This window comes from Merops nubicus, unplaced genomic scaffold (assembly GCF_000691845.1).
Source record: "Merops nubicus isolate BGI_N331 unplaced genomic scaffold, ASM69184v1 scaffold21546, whole genome shotgun sequence".
Lineage (NCBI taxonomy): Eukaryota > Metazoa > Chordata > Aves > Coraciiformes > Meropidae > Merops > Merops nubicus.
Window position 1 is genome coordinate 11778 of NW_008617352.1, and position 12650 is coordinate 24427.

The 12650-nt window shown below is 44.5% G+C and overlaps 1 protein-coding gene across 1 annotated transcript; it reads right to left on the bottom strand.

The window, feature by feature from the left end:
- Positions 1-5536: 5536 nt before the first annotated feature.
- Positions 5537-12228, bottom strand: RASD2 (RASD family, member 2). Its single transcript, XM_008943124.1, has 3 exons — positions 12105-12228; positions 7894-8173; positions 5537-6356 (listed from the first exon to the last, which is right to left on the bottom strand). Exons 2-3 carry the CDS (start codon positions 8162-8164, stop codon positions 5827-5829), a joined length of 801 nt encoding a protein of 266 aa, XP_008941372.1. The 5' UTR covers positions 8165-8173; positions 12105-12228; the 3' UTR covers positions 5537-5826.
- Positions 12229-12650: the final 422 nt, after the last annotated feature.

Below are 12650 nucleotides of genomic sequence, written 5' to 3' on the forward strand. Positions count from 1 at the left end.
CCATTCCCCATTTCATTCACCACAACTGTAGAGGGTCTTTTCCTTTTTCTTTTATATTTTTTTTTTTAACTCCAAAATATGGACTCGAGACTTATTGCTAAAAACAATCTAAAATATTTGGTACTCTCATGTGTGAGTTAGTGTCCTATATTAACTGCTGAAAGCCAAATGCTTGTGAGAGGGCAATCTTGAATCAATACAGTCCATCTGAAATCCCACCTTCAAGAGCCTGGAGGGGAGGAATGGGCTGGAGAGAGGGAGTTTGCTTTCCTCCAGGTCAGAATGAAATGAGGGCACATATTCAAGTTGGATTTTTTTTTTTTTCATCATTTATATTCTTTTACATTGCTACAAGATGTTCTGAAACACAGCGAACTTGTCTTCATGTTTAATCTGAACTAATCCTAGTTATCCATCCCAGCCAGAGCACAGGACACGTTTGCATAAATCATTCATCAAATTCTTCTGAACAATAAACAAATGCACAAGAAGCTGTTCATGGACAATTCACAGAAGGAGCTGTTTGCTGCAAACAGTCCAGGAATTTTTGTGGAAATGTTCTAAAAAACAGAGTCTGATGTAAGAAGTCCTGCCTCTATTATTAGTGATCTGACTGGAGGGGACCAGTGAACTACCAGCCCTCCACTCAGGGGTCAGAGCATGGAGTGAGGGTAGGTACTCTGAGGAAATTTCTTTGAAGGGATTTGCTCCCTCACAGAAACAAGTGTGGAGAATCAAAATAACTGAGTGGCTCAGTCAGTCTAGCCCACTGCCAACACCAAGTTACCCCACTGGCTATGTGGATTTCAGGCTTTTTCCCAGTGTTTTGCTAATGGGACTTTCATGACCTCTCTCAGAAAATTTTCCAATAGAATCCACTGCCCTGAAGTCTGCCTGGCTCTTTTGTCTATGATTTCCTGCTTAATACTCTTGTTCTCACTGAGATATCCCATTGTCAAACTCTAAAAGAAGTGCTGTCTCAGCTATCATCTCCACCTTTCAAACACACCTAGGGGATTTTAGCCAGCCTTTCTCAGACTTTGTTTACCTTCATGGCACAAAACTACCCCTTCCAGAGTTTTTTTAAGGCTTACTCAAGTCAATCCCTCTAGGCTCATAAAATGTTTTCTCTTGCTAGTTCTTGGCCTCCTTCCAAACTGTCAATAACTTTCTAGGAACATGATGCCTGGGACTTAGGGTGGTTCTGCATGCTGTGGATGGCCAACGATGTTAGGGGCAAGGAAAGGTCTTTGGCTGATGTTGTCATGAGAGCAAACGGAAATGTTTCTCTGAGAAGTCTCAGGCTCTGGCTGTACCAGATGGTGGTCTGTAAAGATGCAGAGAAAAGAGGAGCTGGGCAAGGCTCATAGCTGGCTCTAACCAAACCTCAGTACAGAAGCTGGGTTTATAGCAGTTTGAGATGTGCATTCCCCATGTCAGGTACTGTGTCAGGAGCAGTGCCCCAGTTTACAATCACATCACAGAAATTACTTTTTTATCTATGGTAGCACATCCATCCCACAGCTCCACCAGACATACTGAGTGTTCTAAGAGGTGAATCTGGCTAGTGGTCTATGTTTCTTCACATAACAGAAACTGAAGGGAAGAAAACTTCCCCTGATGAGTCAGAGGTGAAAGATCTAGGGCAGAGCTACTGCTACTCATCTCCCCCTCTCTAAGTTCTCTGCTCTCTCTGAGTGCAGTGAAAAGTCTGTTGCTATAGAAACCAGTGAGGAAAATGTACATTATATCACGTTTTATATATTTTTTCCAAGAAGACCCTTTAATCTGAGCCTGCCACCACATAATTTTACAGAAACAATAATGCTAGTAAAACCCCTAACAGTAATAGTGATTGAAAATCAAATCAGATAATCATCACTTACTTCAAAAACACCTCTGTCTATGACCTAGCCAAGATGCCAGGACAGGGCTAACAAGGCAGCCCACAATATGGTGCATGGCAGGAGGGCAAACCTAAGGCAACAAAAGGTGTGATGGGAGGTGGGAGGAGGGCCCTCCACAGCAGTAAGTGGCAGTTAAACATTTGAGGAAGGACAAAAAAAGTAAATAAAATGTCTTCAGATTTGACTTTTATGTAAAGAAGGATGAAATAAAGGTAAAAGAGACATTTTGTAACCTACACCCTAGCTGATCTTTATCTTCTTTACCCACCCAACCTCCTGTTGCTATCCTACCTTTGGGAGCCCCCTTCTGAGGCTCTTTTCTCTTCTGCTGCCTTTTTAAAAATTATCGTATCATTTCCTACTAGCCTTTGTGATAATATCAAACCCTTTGACCTCCCAGACAATCAGACCTATTGCACCCTGGGGTCTCAAGAAGACAATGCTCTTTGTGAGGCTGCACCATGAAAAACCTCTCTCTAGCACCAGGCTGGGCTGGCCTGGTGGCATCAGTCCTCCTGGGGATCTTTCAGAACAGAAGCCTAATTTAGTCCTCTGGATGTCAAAACAGGCTTTTGCTTTGCCCTTCCCACCCTCAATTTATTTTTCACTTAATTCACCATGACCATTATTTCCTTCCTCATTTGTACTGACCCTGTGGCTTAATTAGATTTTTGTCATTATTTATAGTAGCGCCTATAATGTGTTGACTTGCAATTTCTTCAGGACAAGGACTTTCTTTCTGGGTAGAGCAATGCACAAAATAAATCTTATCCCTGTCGTGTTCCAGGACAGTGATTGATCCTCAGTCAGCTCTAAGTCCCTGCTCATTGTCCCAAAAGTAAGTACACAAAAAACACAATCAAAGCTTTGTGTCACTAATGCTGGGGTTTATAAACTGCCGTGGAGGAAGAGGTACCTATTGGAATAAAGCAAGTGAATTATGCTAGGTAAAACTGAGTAAGTGTACACCTGCTTGCACAGATGATATATGAATGTTAATAGAATTATCATAATGATATAATCAAAGACGAAAAAAAATGTCCTCATGAACGTGATAATCTAAATTCAAAAGCAATTACTATCAGTAACAAAATGCAGGAGATGACAAGGATTACTTTAATAAGATTACTTACTTATTCCCATTTGGTTTTGTGGGTGACTGTCATGCTGTTTCACCTTCATTCCCAGTCATTTTCTCAGATGCTTCTCACCCTGAGCTTGGCAGGCGAAGCTGGACTGTGAAGTTGGGGCTCACTTATCTTCCCATGGTAACCAGCCTGTCTCTGTGAGCATTTGCTGGAGTCTTCAGCTTCCCCTATTCTTGAGCCCTTGTTGTCACTGCAGCATCATTTTCCATGCCCCATGGCTTCATATCCGTGGTGGAAGGAAGGGAGAACATGGAAGGGTTAGGAAAGCTGGTGTCTTTGTGGAGATGGAAGGACAGTAGGGAAAATAATTGTAAGAGTGTTGGTGTTGTAAGACAAAGGCAGAGACTTGATGAATGTGAAGGTCTTTAAAAACTTATCCAGCAGGCCAGGGAGAGCAGACATAGGCTCAGTAGGTCAGCACATGACCTATTGTGCAAGCAGTTCTCCTTTACCTTCCTGGAGCCCCTTAACCCAACCTATTGCCAGTGCTCCTGACTTTCTCACTCCACCTTCAACCCTTCCATCTTCCTGTGGCACATGAGTCTCATAGCTTGACCACTGGTCCATTGAGTAGTCATGCATTCAGGTGGAGAGTCTGTAGAGGTGAGCATGTGCTCAGGAGGACCACGGCTCATACAGCTGGGAGGTGCAGATGGTAACGTAGACTTCTGAGAGCAACAGTGATGTCTCTGCAGAGACCATATGAAATTGCACTGGGGGTGAGCATGCAAGCTCTGTGCATGAAGGACAGGGATGTTCTCTTGTGCTGGAGGCAGCATGGTTAAGAACAACTGCTTCTGCTTGTGAGGGTATCTGTATATATAACTTAGTGTTCAGATAGATGCAGATATAGACACAGTTCTGTTCCAAACATACAAATTCGTAGCCTCTGATGTCTGGAGGACATAAAAAGCTCCTCCAGGACTTACTAGAGAGCTCAGCAGGGCTGTCAACCCACAACTCACTTGCCTAGTTCCACCTGCACAACAAAAAAGAGGACCTTCTTGGAGAGAGTAAAAAGGACCAGGACACAGCTAATAAATAAAGCAAGTTTAATCATAAATCATGTACAGGGAGGGAGATGTGGTCTGAAAAGTGCTGCCCTGGCAACAGCAACAGAAAAACAGTGTATTCTACCAGTCAATCTACAGTACCAATGAAGGGTGGAGCTGATAAATGAATATGGGATTTTGAGTCCCAGAGGCTAATTTTTAAAGACAACCATTATTCTTCATTTCCTGTCAAATTATAGCATAAACTAACACACAGCTCTGTCCAGGTCACAACAAGGCAGATACAGCCAAGAACAGAACTTGAGGCTGGGAGTGGGACAAGATATCTGAAGGTCATTCTGAGGTATGTATGGCATATATACTCTACTGTTGGGTACAGTCTTGGGGCCATGCTTTGCCCACAGTTACGTGTGCACACATCTCGTTCCAGTCAGTGAGAGCAGCAAGCTCACATCTAAGAGAATATATTTGGCTTTGAGGGCATACAGGAGCACATCGAACGAAAAAACCAGAAGCAGAGCAGGGAGAGAGCTGCAGACAAGGAAGCCTGGACTGGGCTGAGAAAGGGAAGAATGAATGAATGGCCTCAGATTTATCTAGCCAGCCAGTTCAGCCCTGTTTGGGCAGTGAGCACAAAGCTTCTGTTCTAAAGAACTTTTTTTGCAAGGCAACCTCTATCAGGCAACAGGGAAAACCATGAACTAAATTACTAGAGACACATTAACAGGAGAACTATGAAGGAGCTAGCCCTCCAACCTTTCAGTTTCTAATTGTAAAGGGACCCCCGATTTTCATGTGAATCTACATATGAATCTGGTCAGTCTTGGCTGGTAGAGGCAGAGGAAGGAACTATTGCTCTGGTGGCCAAGGCAGAGGGTGGCATTCATACTACAATATTCAGAGTCAATGTGGCTGCTTTGAGAAACAGTATCACACCAGGCTTGCAAAGCAGTCAAGTGTATTGGCTTTTTGCAGAACATTTTCACTTCCAATCAATGTACATATTCTATAGTTTTACAGATGGAAACCAACTTTCACTAGACAGTAGACGCTGTTTTGATATCAAACACGCTTGCCATTTGATTTTGCTAAGAACCCACTCCCAGACAATTAAAAAAAGCAAATCCCAAATAAAATCTATAATACAAAACAACATTCGTGTCAATGTCAAATGATAGCTGTCCCAGCAAACATAGAATCAAGATCTCCTTACTGCAGGTCCCCTCAGAAGCAAGTTAGAGACATGTGTCCATATCCAAAGTCCACTCAGACCCGGGAGAGCTTAGTTATGATTGCTGCCCTTGGAAATGCAAGTCCTGTTTTTTGGAAGGCGTGCTCCACACGTGCATGCACACAGACTCACAGAGATACACATGTGCACAGACATCACCTCCTCTCTTAGCAAGAGCTGTACGCTGCGTAGCTGTTAATGCCTTCCATGGGTTTTTCACCTACTCTCTTTGTTGAAATGTCTTTACTCCTTGGGCCTGTTTTCTCTAAACAAAAAGGAGAACGAAGAGGAAGGACGTTACAAAGACAGAGGAATGCAGTCGTATCTCAGGCATATGGTTTTCCCAGTCATTCACGAGGACGATGTTATTTACATTCATGGGCCAGCAGAACCCTCAGGAAGAGTCATCCTTCCTCCGTGTGGCACCTCCCCGTGAACCCCATCAGCCCGTTCTGTGCTTCCACAGATCATTTTTCTTTAAGGCACTGCATGTGGATGCTGACTTCGGACAGGAGTGCAAGCCCCCTTCACTGGATTGTGCATTTCTCCCTCTCTCTGGACTGCCCTTCCCTGAGAACTTTGGATTTGATATACTTCAGGTCGCTGTTGACGCTCGGCCGGCGGACGAAGGGAGAGATCATGCCGTAGGCATCCATGTCCTTCACCCGGCGCATCCGGAAGGATTTCTGCTGGAATGTGTCACCGTACTGGATGGAGATTTTCCTGTGGAGGGAAGGGCTCATCTCATGAGGTAGTTTGGCCATGCTGAAGAGGACATAGAACATCTCATCCACATTGGTGTTCTTCTTGGCTGAAACTTCAAAGTAGGCGCAGTTCTCGTCGCTGGAGACGAGGTCCTCGCCCTCATCTGAGCGCACCTTGCGGAAGACTTCGCTGTGGTCGTTTTTGTTGCCACAGATCACCATGGGGAGGTCAGCTGATTCCTTGGTCTTGTTCTTCAGGCAGGACTTGACCTCAAGGATCTGTTTCTGGAGCCTCTTGACCTCATCAAAGGATTCTCTGTTGTCCAGGCTGAATACCAGGATGAAAACATCCCCTGCAATTAAAAAGATACTGTAAAGTCTTGCTGGTGGCAGCCTGCGCCAGAGGAGGCAGTTTTTAAAAAGCAATGGGCTTATTTGTCATCTCCTCACCATATTTTTTGTTGGGTCCTTTTGAATCTATTAACTCAGCTATACTTTAATTCCAGTTCTAAGTCAACTTCTGACACCTTTCTGTAGTGTTATGGAAAAGACTATGGGCTACAATGTGACTTCAGCCATATCTGGTTGCACTGGACTCGCAAGTTATTGCACATTTTACTCTTTTGTAGGCATGTTTCCATCTCAGCTCTGCTGCATTGTTTTGTGGGTTTTTTGGTGTTTTTTTTTTGTTTTGTTTTCTTTTTTCTTCCTTTCATTTGTTTTTCTGTGTAAAACACAGCCTGTTCTGACACCAGGAGGAGTGGAGGGCTAGCAGCCACTCAGCCTTGGCCTTTTGGTTACACAATACACAAAGCAACACCTGAACTGAAGATTCACAGCTAGTTAGTCCCGACTGCCTAAGTCAGGAGTAAGGTTTCCCAATGTACAGGGCTCTGCTGTCATGTAATTTGCTCAAGAGACCATGGAAAAAAAGGAATACATAAATGACACAGATCCCCTGGCATTTCCTTTTGACATTTCCTGACTTACAATTCCTTTTGCAAATATAAGATAACGCAAATCACTGCCTGTTGAATGACATTTGTGTGGAACATGCTGAGAGAGCTTTCAGGGACAAAAGCCCACATCTGCATCCCAGAAACTGGCCCTTGGACCTCACTCAGTGGGAGTGGCAGGCCTGGTCAGATGTGGACATCATTTTTCACTGGGTAGCTAGAAGGGTAGGTGGCAAATCCAGCAAGCAGGTGAGCTGTGGCTGAATATATCTCAGACTCACTTTCAGAATTACAGAACACATCAGAGCTCACAACAGGAACAGCTTGACAATGAGAACATACAAAATGAGCCCACCATTTAATCTTTTTTCCCTTCTACACATTCGATTAACCATAGACTAAGGAGAAAGGCTAAAAACAGTACTATTCTTTTACTGGAGTATCAAATCAAGGGAATCAAGCTGGACACTGGAGGAAACTAATATCTTGGAGATATTCTTCTGTGGAATTCCCTTCCTGTGCATTTTACATTTGTTTTTCACTGCTTGTGTCTTAGAATGACGTGCTTATTTTGTCCCTTGCTGCTCTTTATGCCCACGACATATTATTCAGCCATTTATTTGTGACTGCAATAAAGAGTAAGAAGGAGGAAGGGAAGGTAGAAGGGAAATAAACTAGGGGGAAATCTCAGTTTCTGTCCTTCACCAGGTGGACTTCTCTGTGGCTAATGCACTCCCTATTATGGTCCAGGATGCCTGGAGCATCCTGGCCAGGAAGTATCTCTCTAGAGCAATGCACGTTGCAACAAAATCAAGCGGTCCCTTTAGCTGCTTCCCAAGAAACAGTCATCTCCAGGCTACAGTTTCAACCTGATGTCTATCCTTATGATCCTTCACCCCCAGTTTTGTCTGGAAACTTCCCCCCACTTCCTCACCTGTCAGGATGGAAAGCCTCCTCATAGCAGGGAAAGGGTGATTCCCAGAGGTGTCCAGGATGTCCAGCTGATACATGTCTCCCCGGATGTTGTAGACCTTGCGATGAAAGTCCTCGATGGTGGGGGTGTACTGGTCCTCAAAGCGGCCGTTGAGGAAGCGGGAGACGATGGAGCTTTTCCCCACCCGGGAGGCCCCCAGCACCACCATGCGGTACGAGTTCTTGGCTGGCACATTCAGGGTGCAGTTTCCACCAGACATGGTCTTCATCATTGCTTGGTCCTGAAAGAGGGAACAGCAGAGATGGAGGAAAGTTCAGAAACTAAACGGAGGATGGAGCAGGGCAGCTCCTTGCCACAGGCTTGTCAAAGAGTGCTATGGATCACAGTCTTAACAGACCAATGCTCCATGCAGAAATCTTTTCACTGGAAATGCTATTTTATTTTCAGTCTCATTTCCAGGGAGTAGGTTTTTTTTTCTGTGTGTGTGTGTGGTTTTTTGTTTTTGTTGTTGTGTTTTTTCATTTCTTTTAAAGTCATATAAAAATGAAGGCATTTACACTGAAAATAGCACGGGGTTGGATTGTAATTTGCTATTTCATTTAAACGTTAAGGGCTAATTTTATCAGCAAACTGCTGCTTCAACTTAGACACCACGTTCCTTCCCACCATCTGTGTCACTTAGACATTACCAGATTTTTTCAGTAGAGATTGGTTCTCATTTAGATACATAAACACAGAGGTCAGATTTCTCAATATACTGCATCCTCTGCAGCTGCCATTAGGACCCAGGTCGTTTCATCTGGTTGCCTAAATAGGAGCCGTGGCCAATACTAATTTTCTGAGCTCAACCAAAAGTCAGACAGAAAGAAGACTCACATTTGACATCAGTGGAAGCTAGACATCTCAGTAACTTTAAATAGCTGGTCCCATAAAACCTTCGTTGCTGACGCAGGGAGTTTGAGACACAAAATAGCACTAGCCAATGATAAATTCAAAGATCTGTGCCTTCAGCTGCCTTTTAGAAACCAGATTTTAATGTTGCTGTTTGAAGTGGTAGTGTGGGAACTCCTTGTCAACAAACTATCAGCATTGCAGCAGGATGGCTGGCAATGGGTGGAACTGCAGAAGGTGGATTTCATGGGAGTTTCACTCTTTCTGCATACACAGCTGTTGTGAGTGTCACAGTCTTTGAGGGTGCTAAGGACAAGCAGGACAAAAGATGAGGGACAGCCAACTTATGTAGCTCTTAGACAAGATTTCCAACCCATGAGTCTCAAGACCTTGGAGATTGCATTTTGACGTGGCACTCAGAGGCAGAAAACTGTGATGGAAAAAGCAGAGGGTTGCTCAGACATTTTTCATGTACCAGTTCAAATGAATTATGTGCTGAAAGGAAAAATATAACCTCTGTATGGGGAAAGCTAACTATTAAAGCAAAGAAGGGACATTTTTGACAGAGTTTATTTTGGTTACTAGGATCTTATTAAAGAATAATCAAGTTCCCACTGTGCCGTTTATTTAACTTAGGTATTGTTTATTTAGTATTACAATGAGAGTACTTTATGTACACTGAAAAATCATTTCTGGATCCAGATCTAGATTCCTATCTTTCCCTCGAGTGAATTTTATCTCCCAGGCTTTTATGTAGCTCATGCTTATCTCAGTCAAAAGCTTAGAATCTTTTACTTTGTTTATCATCTGCTGAGCACCAAAGCAGCAGTGAAGATATGGTCACTGCTATCTAAAGAAGTCTCTGGAATCCTGATCCAGCATCACTATAAGTGCCGTGCTATAGCCCAAGGCAGCAGCAAAACACTACTAGTTTTTATTATTATTATTGCTATCATTTGCTGCACGCCAACAGCACATTCATCCCTTCCTAAAGCACAGAAGAAAATTCAATACTTTCCTCAAGAGCAGCTTATACTCTGAATTAGATTCCATGGGCAGGACAGCATAATATTAGAGGCAGACAGCAATGTCAGAACATAACTTTGGACTGACACACATGTGCAGAATTCTGGTGGGATTGCCTTGGTGGGAGTGACAGCGAGGAGCACACCTGGTATTTACGTTGGACACTGTGTTTTATTTAGAGCAGGACTCATCTCCAACAGTGCAGAAACACCAAATGCAGTCTCTGAAATAACACTGCCATGAAAGGTCAGCAGTTTCCTACAGAGCCAGGCAACACTGCCTTGCATCCGTGGGCTGACAAATGGTGATAGAGATGCTTTGGGATGCTTTCACCCTCTCAGGCTTTATTTAGCTGACAGAGAGAAGCAGGGAGATAGATTTTTGTGAGAAAAACTACAAACTTCTCTAGAGCCCAGGTTCAGTATTTAGAAATGACTCAGCTCTTCAGACAGGGATGGACCTGTGTGAGGACAAGTGTTGGTTCATACCTGCTGAAGATGGGTTTTGTACAGCTTGGTGCAGCAGCATCTGGGAGTGAGCCCAGTTAGGCTTTTTAGGTAAATGCCTTGTATGTCCTGTACAGAATGTGCACAGTGTGGGGCCTTGATCCTGGCCAGCAGCTTTACAAGCCCAAATCCTACAAATTACACCGCTGACTGACAGGTAACCACCGAGCTGCTGGTGGTTAGAGAAACTCCCATCACACAGCAGAGGAGGACTGTGTCCCTGCAGCTGTTTGAAGGGTTGTTTTTGCACCTTTAGTGGAAGAGGCATCTTGAAAAGAATTCCACTGCTTTGGACCTCAGTTAGTGCCACTGTACACAGATAGCACTGGGCAGATAGCTTGGAGAAAGAATTTCTGCCACAGCAGATGAGGAGGGTAAGGCACAGGGAAGCTGAGTGACCACCCAAGGTGATGCAAATGGGAAGTGTGAACAGACTCCAGGACTCCTACCTTTCAAACTCTTTCTCCTTCCCACCTTTCCTCACTCTTGCATCTCTGGTCATTAAATCACACTGCTTCCCACCCCGACCAAAGGCAAAATCTTAAGACACGTGCTCATTTCAGGATGCTTTGCCCCAAGGATGTAGATGCACTGAAGAGGAAAAAGGGGTGTCCTTGAGATGCAGATTTTAATGTATTAAATAGTCACTTTGTGATATCCTTGTTCCACCTGTCAAGGCATTCAGTCCAGAGGACCCATGCCTTCCTGGCTGCATTTCATTTCACGTGAAGTCAAAGGATGCTTTTCAGCACTTTGATTCATGGAGTTGCTACTCATCACCTCTGCTGCAAATCTGACTTGGACCATGCCTTTGAACCAAGAGTTTGTGGTTTGTGCTCTCTCTTCCCATCCCTCCACACCAGTGTTTCTCTAGTTCAGTACAATCTGCCTTGTTTCACCCTCAGAAAATAGATGAAACTTCAACCTTCACACCCAGGGGTGGGGGGGAGCACAGGGACTCATACATTGAAAAAGATTAAAGGCAGAAGAAAGGAAACAGATAGAGACCACATGTTCATGTACTAAATAAAGCAAAATCAATCAGAAGAGAATGAGGAGGCAAACAACCTCCAGCTGCCTTTAATCTGCATCTTTTCCTTCCAGTTTATTAAATGCTTAAGCATAGATTAATTCCTTGTGGTACCTTCTGCTTTATGCACTGGCTTGATGCTAGAAACTTTACATTAGTGTTTCATATTGGTACAGCACAAGGATTTAAAGAAATGTAGGCAATGAGTGTTACCTCCACATAATAAAGGGAAAGGGTCATATGCCTAGAGCAAGCAGAAACAGCTGTCCAAAATCAACATTAAATCCCATTTATTTTGACTCACTGTATTGTCTTCTACCTGCTAACCATCACTGTTTGCTCCGTGGGCAGATAGCAGATTGAATGACAATGCACCTGCTTCTGCATGCTCGGAAGAGCATTTGTCTGAACTCCAGAGAGGTGTATCTAAGGAAGACATTCTTCACTAAACCTGCCGAGAGCTTTTACACCTTAGTTTTGCATCCTCCCCACGGGGAGTATTCTCCCTACCTATGAATAGACTCCTGAACTACCTCTCTTGCACTCCACAGACTTCAGCTCCTGCTTGTGTCTCTGCCATCCCAGTGTAACTGACTGCATCTGGCTAAAAAGGACAAAGGCAGATGCAAACTGTACCCTGCAAAACAGACCTGTCACTTCTCAGCCATGTTAGCATCCCCAAAATTTTCATGCACACCACAGTCGCTGTGGGACGTTTGTTTCTCACTTTCATCCCAAACTTCATGCTACTTTCTTACCTCTCTGTCCTTGGAGGAGCAGTCCTGGGTCTTGGTGCAGCCTGATGAAGCTGATAGTTTTGGTCAGAGGTGGCTGCTGCTGTCAAAGGCTGTTCTTCTGTGGATCCCACGGTGCCTGCTCTGGGCTCCGTTCTTCACCAGTATTTCCTTGGAACTCAGCAGGGTTGGGAAGGACTGCAGGGCTCCACAGGGTACTCCCCCATGGGTGGTAAGTGCTGGATCAGGCGACCAACGTGGGCTGAAGAAGGTCTCAGAACCGGTGGCAGCTTTTCCCTCGGAGGAGATGAGCTGGGCTCCTCACAGCCTCAGTTCGAGAGGAGGAGAGGCAGAGTCTCCCCCACTTCCACTGGCTTTTCTTGCAAGTTGCACTTCGTAGGCTCTGGGAGGAGGAGGAAGGGGTCCCTGGAGTGACACCCAGTCCTGCAGGGTCCTGGGTGCACCCGGCTGGCCCACCCTGCCTCTACACCACCTTAGACCCTCTGGGGAAGAATCAACAGGGGCGTGAAGTTGTCTGTGGCGAACCTACACTTCCCCAGGTCTTGCCTG

Bases quoted from the DNA above. Each gene is read 5' to 3' on its own strand.
- RASD2 (XM_008943124.1), bottom strand. From the start codon at position 8,164: ATGATGAAGACCATGTCTGGTGGAAACTGCACCCTGAATGTGCCAGCC. The intron at 6,357-7,893 runs GTGAGGAAGTGG...TTTTAATTGCAG, and splicing joins GAGGCTTTCCATCCTGACAG to GGGATGTTTTCATCCTGGTA.